The sequence below is a fragment of the Diabrotica virgifera genome, chromosome 9 (genome assembly GCF_917563875.1).
Source record: "Diabrotica virgifera virgifera chromosome 9, PGI_DIABVI_V3a".
Lineage (NCBI taxonomy): Eukaryota > Metazoa > Arthropoda > Insecta > Coleoptera > Chrysomelidae > Diabrotica > Diabrotica virgifera.
The window spans coordinates 172,126,368-172,138,476 of record NC_065451.1 but is presented as its reverse complement, the minus strand read 5'-3'; the positions used below and the strand labels follow the sequence as shown (position 1 = coordinate 172,138,476).

Sequence of the window (12,109 nt, the reverse complement as noted above, 5' to 3'; positions counted from 1 at the left end):
TATTAAGACATTTGTTCTATAGGAAAAACTGTATACTTTATATTAAAATGCTTTATTTTAGGTAGCATCTACGTTGTTGCCAACTACTCTCCAGCCGGAAATTTCGTAGGCCACTACGTAGAGAATGTTCCTCCGGTAAAGCCTACTTGGTTTGCAGATTCGTCACCGAAGAAAGATCCTAGTCCGAGATCCTCATCTAAATCTCTTGCTTCTCCTTCTTCTCCTGGTTTATCCAGTCAAGGAAATTTTTCCGATTTTGCACTTGAAGCTCTTAAAGTTCATAACGAGTATAGAAGACGGCACGGGACACAAGATTTGGTATTAAATGAAGAGGTAAGCATACTGTCTGATTCTACTCCTTTATATCCTCTTGTTTTTTGTGGAACATATAATAATACTTCAGCAGCTTTCGTGATATTGACGGGATTGCTATACAGAGTGAATTTTATGTATGGAACGCTTCAATTATCTCGGAAAAAAAATCTACATCTATCATCATCTATATCTATCTACAAAAAATTGTTACCAATATAAAGAGCCGTATCATAGCAGCTAAGTCCTTCGCTATATTAAGTTACTGCTTGAACACACTCATCGCGGGCCAAATTCCTTGTAGCGCATTCCATTTCCATCAAACAACAAAAACAATTACTGAATTGAATCTTCAAATAATAAATCTACCAATTTTCACAACTAACCAGACAGTTTCTGACTCTTAACAATTTGACATTTATCAAATTAATAATTTCTCATAGCCTCTACTTTAGGCTTGTTTATTAAACTCGTTTAAACTAAGCCGAAAATGAGGATATATTGATGAAAAACATGACTATATAAAAATAATATATTAAAAAAACCTAAGGCTATATTTGGGTTTTAATTTCAGTATTTTATAGATGCTAGAATATGCCACATGGTATTGCGAACTTTGAGAAAAAACACAGTTTATAGAATAGAATAGAAATATGCTTTATTGTCATGAAAAATTGTACAATTTTATCGACAAAGCTTATAAAAGTCAAGAAAACAAAACAATAACAATCCAATTTACTAAAATTACATAAATCGTCAATATATTTAAAATAATAATAACAATAATGAAGTTAAACACAAATAATAAATTACAAAATTTAAAATAAATGGCAAATGCTAGTCTACCTAGTAATTAATAAAAAAAAGTTTTAAAAGTTAAGCTGCTGCATATGACACCCAAATATAGATAAAAAAATAATAAAAATACTACTTGTGCAAAGGGTACTGTAATTTATTAGTTATTGATTAAGAAAATCTACTACTGAATAATATAGTCTTTCAGATAGGTAGGCTTTTGTCAGTTTACGGAATTTGGGGAAAGATGATGCAGATTTAAGTTGTAGAGGGAGATGGTTGTAAAGTTTTTTTGCGGAGTATAATATAGATTTCTTTACTAACTCCGAGGACGGGGTCGGCAAATAGACGTTAAACGTAGAATTTCTCGTGAAGTAGTCATGATTAGGTATTGGTGGAAAGACATGTAGATGTTTACGAATTAAGCAAACAGTTTTAAAATGTACAAAGATGGAAGGGTTAAAATTCCGTGATCTTTGAAGTAACTTCTGCAATGTGTTGTTCTTCTGAGGCCAAACAGATATCTTATTGCTCTTTTTTGTAATTTGAAAATAACATCGAATTGGGCAGCTGTACCAGAACCCCAAAAAGGAAGACCATAACGAAGATGTGACTCGAACAAAGAAAAATATGTTATTTTGGAAGATGCTAGATTGAGTTCATTCGAAACAGATCTTATAGCATAGCAAGCTGAAGATAGTTTCTTTCTTAACAAATCGATATGGAGGGACCATTTATGGTTGCTGTCTAAAAAAATACCAAGAAATTTTACAGAATCAACGGTACTGGTCTGGCTGTTATTAAGAGGTAAGGGTTGAAGAGCTCCTTTATAAAACAATGCTACTATTTTATCTACGTTAAATGAGATTAAATTAGAGTGAGACCAGGTTTTTATTGTAAGTAGATCAGAAGTTATAGTAGCATGAAGAGTTGCAATGTTTGAGTTGCTCCAAGTGATACTGGTATCATCAGCAAAAAGAAAGATTTTTCCATCGATTTTTAAACTAGTGATGTCATTAATAAAGATAAGGAAATGTAGAGGACCCAATACTGAACCTTGAGGTACCCCACATACAATGTTTTTGAGACTAGAGTCTCTATCATTTGCTCTAACCAGTTGTTTCCTATCATCCAAGTAAGATTGGAACCAATTTAAAGAAATACCTCGAATTCCGTAGAAATTTAGTTTTTTTATCAAAATGTGATTTACACAATCAAAAGCTTTGGCGTAGTCACAAAAAACGGTGGCAGTGTGAAGATTATTGTTCAGTGCTTGATAAACCTCATGTAGTACAGAAAACATGGCATCAGTGGAGCATTTATTATTTAAAAAGCCGAACTGATTTTGTGATAAAATGTTGTTTTCAACTAGAAAGGACATAAGTCGGGCTTTTATGAGTCTCTCAATAATTTTGGAGAGTACCGGTACTAGTGCAATAGGTCTATAATTGCAGGTATTAGATATTTCACCACCCTTATGAAGAGGAATAATAATGGCTGTCTTCAGGCACTCTGGAAATTTACCTTTCTCAAAAGAATCATTAATTAGTGAGATGAGGAGTTCTAACACATTTCCTGGAAGATTAGAAAAAATTTGATTGGTACATCCGGTATACAATGACAATTACCTGTTTAGCAACAATATTATTACAGCGATATTATTGAAGAATATGGCTATATAACATATTAAGAATCAATAAAATCGGACAACAGGTTTTGGAAATTCGAGACATTCGGACAAAAAATGACCCATTTTTAATTAAAATGACTCATTCTAGACATCAAAAATTAGAGGCTACATCAGCGCATCATCAATATCTTTTTTCGAAAATTCTGAGAACTTTCAACACTGCGGCAACAGTTCGTCGGCAGTACGACGGTAACAGTGACACTATACTATCAAAAATGAAGGCAAACTGCACAATATTCTGATAACAATAATTATTATACTCATAGGCGCGCTAAATGCAATGCTGCCAAGTCAGTCAAGTTCGATTTCTTGTTATAGATAATCGATTTTTAGTAATTCCAATGTGACACAAAATCTAGGCATGGGATGAAAAGGTTTATTTAAAGAAATTGTATTTTTTTGTTCTTCTTCATGGCGATACAGATTCGTTTTTTAATATTTTATTTAATTATAGACTATAGAGTAATTTTCACATTCTAACACATTTCTCAAAATGAGCTCTGTACCGCCATTCTTTATTATATTACGAATATGTGTGCCAAATATCTCGACAAAATATTCAAAATTAAAGCTGCAATCTTGGAACGCGTTTTCCGCGTGCTGATGTTGCCTTTTAAGGTGGTGCGTTAATTTCTTGGAGAAGTGTAGTACCTATTTATTTTGAATTCTTCTGGGTTATTTAGATTTTGATGATATTTAATAATATTGAAATTAAACGAAATGAATTTCGACTCGATTCAAGTTCTCTGTTTACCCAGGTATAACCGTACCAACAGGTACCGCTAGGAAATCATTCCACTTTTCGGTTCAGAGAACCCGTATGAAACGAATATGTGTACTTTGTACAGAGTATGGCATTAGTAAAATAAGAAAATCTACGGTTTTGTTTTGATTAAAATCTGTCTTCCTCCATTCCCCGATACTACTATTTCTAGGTCTACCTGTTGTCAAGGAGGCTCTGAGGAAGACAGATTTTTACCATCACGACCGTAGATTCTCGATATAAATTAAAACAATTTATATTGCAGTATGGTTAGAACGCCCTCTAACGGGGAATAAGCGAAATGAATTTCGACTCGATTCAAGTTCTCTGTTTACCCAGGTACAGTTGAGTCCGGGAATCTTTACTCGTGCGTCATCATTTAAAGCATACAGCAAGTGACAGTAAGTGACTTGCTGTTGCGTTTAGTAAATTTTAACTTCCGACTTATCATCGACTTATTTTGTATGCTTTAAATGATGACGCACGGGTAAAGATTCCCGGACTCAACTGTATAACCATACCAACAGGCACCGCTAGGAAAACATTCCACTTTGCGGTTCAGAGAACCCGTATGAAACGAGTCTGTGTACTCTATACAGAGTATGGCATTAGTAAAATAAGAAAATCTACGGTTTCGTTTTGATTAAAATCTGTCTTCCTCCATTCCCCGATAGTACTATTTCTAGGTCTACCTGTTGTCAAGGAGGCTCCGAGGAAGACAGATTTTTACCATCAAGACCGTAGATTCTCGATATAAATTAAAACAATTTATATAGCAATATGGTTAGAACGCCCTCTAACGGGGAATAAGCGAAATTAATTTAGACTCGATTCAAGTTCTCTGTTTACCCAGGTATAACCATACCATAGGGCGTTCTAACCATACTGCTATATAATTTTTTTTTTAATTTATATCGAGAATCTACGGTCGTGATGGTAAAAATCTGTCTTCCTCAGAGCCTCCTTGACAACAGGTAGACCTAGAAATAGTACTATCGGGGGAGAGAGGAGACAGATTTTAATCAAAACGAAACCGTAGATTTTCCTATTTTACTAATGCCATACTCTGTATGGAGTACACAGACTCGTTTCATACGGGTTCTCTGAACCGCAAAATGGAATGTTTTCCTAGTGGTGCCTGTTGGTATGGTTATACCTGGGTAAACAGAGAACTTGAATCGAGTCGAAATTCATTTCGCTTATTCCCTGTTAGAGGGCGTTCTAACCATACTGCTATATAAATTGTTTTAATTTATATCGAGAATCTACGGTAGTGATGGTAAAAATCTGTCTTCCTCAGAGCCTCCTTGACAACAGGTAGACCTAGAAATAGTACTATCGGGGGATGGAGGAAGACAGATTTTAATCAAAACGAAACCGTAGATTTTCTTATTTTAATATTGAAATTGTTAATACATTGTGATTTTTTGAACTTCTAGTCTCAAAATAATATTTCTGTTGTATAGATCTGCAAATATGCTCAAGAATGGGCTGACACCTGCGCAAGAACTGCAAGTTTACAACACAGAGCCAACTCTCAATATGGAGAAAACATTTTTTCTGTGTATTCTTCAGATTACAGCCACACACCAAGTGCCAGAGACGCAGTAAAGGAATGGTACGATGAAGTCAAACGCCACACCTTCGGAGTCGAGAGAGTTAACCAGGGATCTTTGCATTTTACTCAAGTCATATGGAAGGAGAGTAAGGAGTTAGGAATAGGTGAGTTGTATCTCTCTTTAAAATTTCTAGATATCTATTTGTTACATTTGGTCAGTCCTCTTATACGGTGTCGAAGCATGTTTATTAATTCCACCATTAATCGTTTGGAGGCCTTTAAAATGTGGCTGCACAAACGTACACTAAAAATACCATGGACGGCTATGCTGTAGCCGTAAAAGATAGGCTATTGATAGCCGTAAAATGTAGAAAAGATAGCCTATTTTGGACACGTAGTAATAGTCTAGACGCCAGAGGGGTCACCGTGTCCTTTTCAATTCTGATGGACAAACTCAACGTTTTCTTATGGATTTTTGGCTGCTGATACGAATTTCGAGGGTGGATTTCGATCCGAGTGGTCAAAAACTTGTTATAAACAATTTAATTGTTTATAAATTGTTTATAAGGCTCTGACTCATAAACTAAAAGATATAAAAAAGAATGTTTCAAATAAAACTCGTTCGTTAATAAAAAACGAAGAAAAAAACGTTTACTAAACTTAAATCCAACAACTCAAGATATTGTAAAATTAGTGCACAATGCAAATTACAAATTGCAAAATAAGTCTTTTTCGAAGCTTTATCGATTGTAACTCAGCTTCTACGCATGCAAATGAGCTCTAAAAGGTCTCATTTTAAATCTTCATTAATAGACTTCTAAACAAAGTTTGTTAAATTACTTTATCTTCATTTGTTTTAAAGTTATACCCGTTTGAAGTTATAATTTTCTTAAAAAATTGTACATTAATTTGTTTATAAGGGTTTCAAGTAAATTTGAGCTGCAAACATTTATACTTAAATTAACAATTATGATATATAAAAACTCAAAAGGAACATTTTGAGCTTTTTAAAATGTTCGTACATATGTTTATTTTTGGTCAAGATATCGATATTTTAATGGAGCGATATGAGGCGCAAAATCGGCTCACAGTCAAGTATGTAAGTATTTTTCGACGCTTTATCGATCATAACTCAGCTTCCACGCATGCAAATGAGCCAATATGTGATATCCATATAAAAATGAATCGAGTTCTTTTACAGCATCATCATTGCATATAAGACGAGCATTTATGTTGTGGCCGCATACACACAATTGACGTGCCTTCATGATGTTGCAAAAGAACTAGATCCACTTTATATGGATATCATATAGATAATTAGACTCTGAAGCCCCAAAAAGTTTTAGTTTTACTGCCTACAAGAACAGACTTAGTACCACCATGTAACTGTAAAAATTGCTCTAAGAACTTATGCAGATGTAAAAAAGCTGAGATTCTCTGTATATCTCGATGCAGATGCATGAACGATAATGTTTGTAAAAATAGTATTAATAAATAATATCAACTTATTTTTTAGTTATATTTCTGAAATATTAGTTTTTAATGTTTTCTTTTTCTCATTTAGTACAAAAAATAGAAGACAAAGTATGTAAATAGAATGAAAGGTGATACGAGGTAGAGTATGATGATTTAATTATAAGAATTATATGATAAAATATTATTAGGATATTCAAAAATGAAAAATGAAGATAGTGTATATGTACACAGAAATTATAATTTGCATGGAGAAGTTAGCACGTGAACCTATACGCGGTGAGCCAATCTCGCGCCTCAGAGCGCGCTATTAAAATATCGATATCTTGGCCAAAAATAAACATACGAACATTTTCTTACGCTCAAAATGTTTCTTTTTAGTTCTTCTATCGTTACTGTTAATTAAAGTATAAATGTTTATAGCTCAAATTTGCTTGAAACCCTTATAAACAAATTAATGTACAATTTTTTTAAGAAAATTTTAACTTCAAACGGATATAACTTTAAAACAAATGAAGACAAGGTAATTTAACAAACCTTGTTTGAAAGCCCATTAATGAAGCTTTAAAATGAGACCTTCTAGGGCTCATTTGCATGCGTAGAAGCCGAGTTACGATCGATAAAGCTTCGAAAAATACTTATTTTGCAATTTGCAATTTGCATTATGCACTAATTTTACAATATCTTGAGTTCTAATTGTTGGATTTAAGTTTAGTAAACGTTTTTTCTTCGTTTTTTATTAACGAAAAAATTTTATTTGAAACATTATTTTTTATCTCTTTTAGTTTATGAGCCAGAGCCTCATAAACAATTTATAAACAATTAAATTGTTTATAACAATTGTTTGACCACTCAGATCGAATTCTACCCTCGAAATTCGTAATCAGCAGCCAAAAATCCATAAGAAACCGTTGAGTTTGTCCATCAGAATTGAAAAGGACACGATGACCTCTATTTGGCCTAGACTATAAGGGGACTATATCCTACAACTTACCTATTATGATGGGTAAAATCGAAGGACGCAGAGAGTTGGTAGAAATCAGGCTCTTGGTTGAAGAATATCAGAGAGAGGACAGGCATAAAGAAAGCAGAACAACTATGTATTTAAAATAGCTCGTAAAATAGAGACAGTTTCGCCATGTTAATCGCAAACGTCAAGGGGACTTGATAGGTAACGTTAAGAAGAAGATATCTATTAGTCTAAGAAGAAAGCTGAGTTTCGGACATGCTATGGAACACATGGAAAACAGACGAAAGCAGAAAAACAAAAACACTGAAGAATACAACAAGATCAATAAAGAGATCAGAAGTAACATTCTAGGCACAAAAGAAAAAAACATCAGTAAAGTCTTGAAATAGAAGAACTGCAGAAAATAATGAAACAATTTAATATTCGCATGTAATGTACAAATAGGTGCAAGAAGTAATTGACCCGTATAGGTCAACTGCAAGTAGTTTACTTGATAAACAAGGACATGCTACTCGCTCTATGACATCTGTGACGCTTGTCCTTCTTCTGATTTCTTCGTTTCTGCCCCTGTCTCTGATAGTCAGTCCAAGGAGTGGCCGTTCCATTCTTTACATTTATGCTATGGAGAGCTGGAATCTTACATAGACATTAATGAAAAAATTGGAGGCCTTTGAGAAATCTGCCAGTAAATTCAGAGTAACCCTAAGAACAATGGAAAGGCAATGGCTATGGATAACAAGAAGAGATGCGATAGCAAACAAAATAGTAAGAGATAGGACTAAAACAAGAGATGTCATAGAAGATAGCTGGCCATAAATCGCGTTTATATAACAAGTGATTTTCATAAATAATAATAGAAAATAGGTAGACCAAAAAACTCATAGAATGAAAACATACAGAAAGTAGGAGTCATGGAGGTAGACCACCAATAAGATGGATGGAAGACAAAAAACAGGAGGAAATTTGATGCAGAAAGCACAGGACAGAACTGTGGAATAGAATAGAAGAGACCCCATGTCCAACATTAGATGCAAGAGGTTGACAGATGATCATGATGTCTTTTAAAAGCTAGATTGTGTTTTCTTTTATGGTAATTCTTAATACAAACGATATTTTTATTACAGGTATGGCAAAGAACAAGAGGGGACAGACATACGTCGTGGCCAACTATTCTCCACGAGGAAATTACATTGGACAGTTTGTAGAAAACGTACCCAGACCGAGGTCTTGACGTATGAAAAGTCCGAAAAAAGTACACTTTACTCTATAATATCACATATATTTTCTATTACTATTATATAGATGCCAAAGAGTATGTTTAGTTTAGTTGGGTTCTTGACCCCGGTATTTTTTATTTGTTTGATTCATTTTTTACAATTCTTTGTATAAAAATATATTTTTAGTAAATAATATGTATTTCTTATATTCGAATACCTAATTAATGTAAGGGGCGTTAGTTTTGAGAAAAATTAACCTTTATACTCATTTATATGTAGTCTGGTACACCGGTGGGAGGTTCATGTACCAACCAGATAGACGTAGCTCAATCCTGGCTCTAAATGAAAACGTTGAAGTGCCTTTTTATAGAAATAGCCAACAGATGATCTTGAATAAAATATATACCAAGAATATCAAATTAGTTCAGAGAAATAAGGAAAAAAAAATATCCTGTTCGTGACATAACCCCCTCCAGGCCGAAACCAAATTTTTTGAGTAGTATAGACATCTATATTAATAACCTTTATGTTTCCTGCAGCCGATTTTGATGATATACATAGTTATAAACAAATGAAGATCGAAAAACGGTAAATTTTCGCTTTTTCGTCTATAACCAAAAAGTTAAGTATTTTAAACAAATTTGAGAGTGAGAAACTCACCATATAAAAAACTTCAATATGGCATTCGCTGAATATGTCTATCCTTATTGGTTGCTCAGAAAAGCAAAATAAATCAAAAATTTTGAGTCTTTAAAAATATTCATAACTTATGTAAAAATTAACTTAGAACGTTCTTATTATACGGAATGCTGAGACTTCTGATGCTTAAATCATACCCTAAATTTCAAAGCAATGAGTCAAATAGTTTAAAAGGTGTTTAATTTGTTTATCCCAAATTAATTTTTTTTGCAACGCTATAAGTCAGAAAATGATGAAGTTACAGTAATACTTTGGATAGTTTATGAAAGAAGAAGATTTATACTATTAATTTAATTTAAAAAAATGCCAAAAAATAATTCTAAATACGGCAAAATTATTTTGCAGAAACATGTGAATTAAAAAAAGGGGGGCCTTACTTCGTCCATAAGTGTCCTAGGACAATTGTTTTCCTTTCTAAATGTGTATAAAAATTCAGTCTTTCCAAATATGAAAAGAAATTTTTTCTACGGGTAGCGGTTAAAAAGTTATTCTAATTGTTTATAAGTAAGCAAAGAATCGACGTGTTTTTGCAAAATAATTTTACACTGTATAAAATTACTTTTTGTCATTTTTTTTATTAAGTCAATAGTATAAGTGTTCTTCTTCCATAAACTGTCAGAACTCTTACTGTAACCTCATAATTTTCTGACTTGTAGTGTTGCAAAAAAAAATGAATTTGGGATTAACAAATTAAATAACTTTTAAACTATTTGACCAATTGCTTTGAAATTTAAAATATAATTTAAGCACCAGAAGTCTCAGCAATTCGTGTAATAAGATGGTTCTAAGTTAATTTTTACCTAAGTTATGAATATTTATAAAAACAAAAAAAGTATGATTTATTTTGCAATTTTGCAACTTTGTACTTGTAATCTCTATCATGTATTCCTTCTCTTACACGGACCCTGTTATCAATATCTGTGGGAAATGAGACAAGAGAGAGAAACGTAATGACAGGCAAGACTGAAGTGGAAGGATCGTTTAGACGAGGACGCAAGGGGCAAGGAATATTTTCGAAGGAATTGGCAACAGGTTGGAAATCTTCGTCTTTTTCAGAAATTAGTATCTCTTTCTCATACTGAGAATACCAATATTTTTAGAAACTGCTAAGGATTTCAGAGTAATTCAAATGCTTTTTTCGTCGTTTCATTTATTGTCATAAACGTTTGATGGTTCGTACTATGAATTTAAGAATACCATCGTATCGTTAATTTGCAGAAAATATATTGTATTTCGAAATTTTGAAAATAATACCCCTTTTTTAATTACAGAATACCTACCTTCTGTTTTAGGAAGACAATATTCAAGAGTATTTTTTAATATATTTATTGTTTTGACTTAATTGATTTACAAAGGAGATCCCACCATGTAATTAAGTCATACAGTAGGTACTAACATGAAGATCAAAAATTCTAAAATATAGTGATAGTGTCCCAAATTGTAAACCAGCTTTTTCTCAAAATTAATGTTCCATACCAGAGTTTTATTTACCAAATATTACAGGAAAAATAGGTACATAGTACAAAAAATGTAAATGTATGTTTCAGTATTACGATTTAGCAAACGTAGTAAACGTAGTGTTTCAAAATTAATTTTTGCACGATTGATCATTTTTGACTGTTTACCGTGACAGATTTTACGTCAGTAGGTGACATTTACTAGCAACTCGACGGTAAGTACTCCAACTCGACGGTAAGTAATTCACTTACCGTCGAGTTAAAAAATCTCTTAATTTTTATTTATTTTTTGAAAGAATAAAGAAAACTAACGAATTATTTATTAATATTGAAACTTATGGTACAATTTGTTAAATTATTTAATGAAATCCCACTTGTTTGGGCTGTGGTTTCACTTCTAATAGAAACTCCTGCAGAATCGCATACATTAGTAGTATTACCAGTATTGCACAATATTTTTTCGGCAAAATCTATTTTATTTTGAAGAGAATCTTCTACATAGCTTTCTGCCACTGTCGATGAACGCCAACCTCCATGACGCTTTAATCCGAGGACATCAACACCTTTATTAGCCAAAAGCGTTGCTGATGTCCTCCTGAACGAATGGCCAGTATAGTTCTCGGGATTAGGCAAATTTAAGAATTTCGCAATTTGAGAAGGCCAGCCCCCGATTGTCCCTTTCCCTATTACTGAGCACAACATTTTCCTTTGGCGTATCTTAAGAACAAATGATTTGATTTTACTTGTAATGGACGAAGTTTTATATACTTTTGCAGAATTTCTAAATATGGAATTTTATCATCTGGTTTATTAACGACTGTAAAAGTACGCTGGATGTTCGTTTTTGTATTGGGTACTTTTATAGTCATTAAACCATCGGTTTGTTGGATGTCATTCATAGTAATATTATATAATTCTTCTCTTCTACAGGCACCAGATATTCCCAATATCATTGCGACCTACAAATTATGAAAAAATCTTCATTAGAGTATTTCTTTTACCTAAACTAGCATATATTACCTTGTGAACTAGAAATTCTTCATCCGGTGCTTCCGTCAGAAATTTTTCAAATTGCTCCCGTGTAAAAATGCTCGCTTTCTTAGGCCTATAGCCAACATTTTTTCTCTTCAAATACGCGATCAAAGTTGAAAACTTGGAAATATCAATGCCATCAT

At 33.0% G+C, this 12,109-nt stretch overlaps 1 protein-coding gene across 8 annotated transcripts in view; it reads left to right on the top strand.

The window, feature by feature from the left end:
- The window catches only part of LOC126892114 (ancylostoma secreted protein-like), a 328,099-nt gene extending 319,128 nt beyond the window's left edge, over positions 1-8,971 (top strand). For all 8 annotated transcript variants that reach the window (XM_050661585.1, XM_050661584.1, XM_050661583.1 and 5 more), the window contains 3 exons: positions 62-333; positions 5,027-5,282; positions 8,686-8,971. In XM_050661585.1, the coding sequence (XP_050517542.1) occupies positions 62-333; positions 5,027-5,282; positions 8,686-8,792 (635 nt within the window). In that variant the 3' untranslated portion in view covers positions 8,793-8,971. The remainder of the gene's footprint in view (positions 1-61; positions 334-5,026; positions 5,283-8,685) is intronic.
- Positions 8,972-12,109: the final 3,138 nt, after the last annotated feature.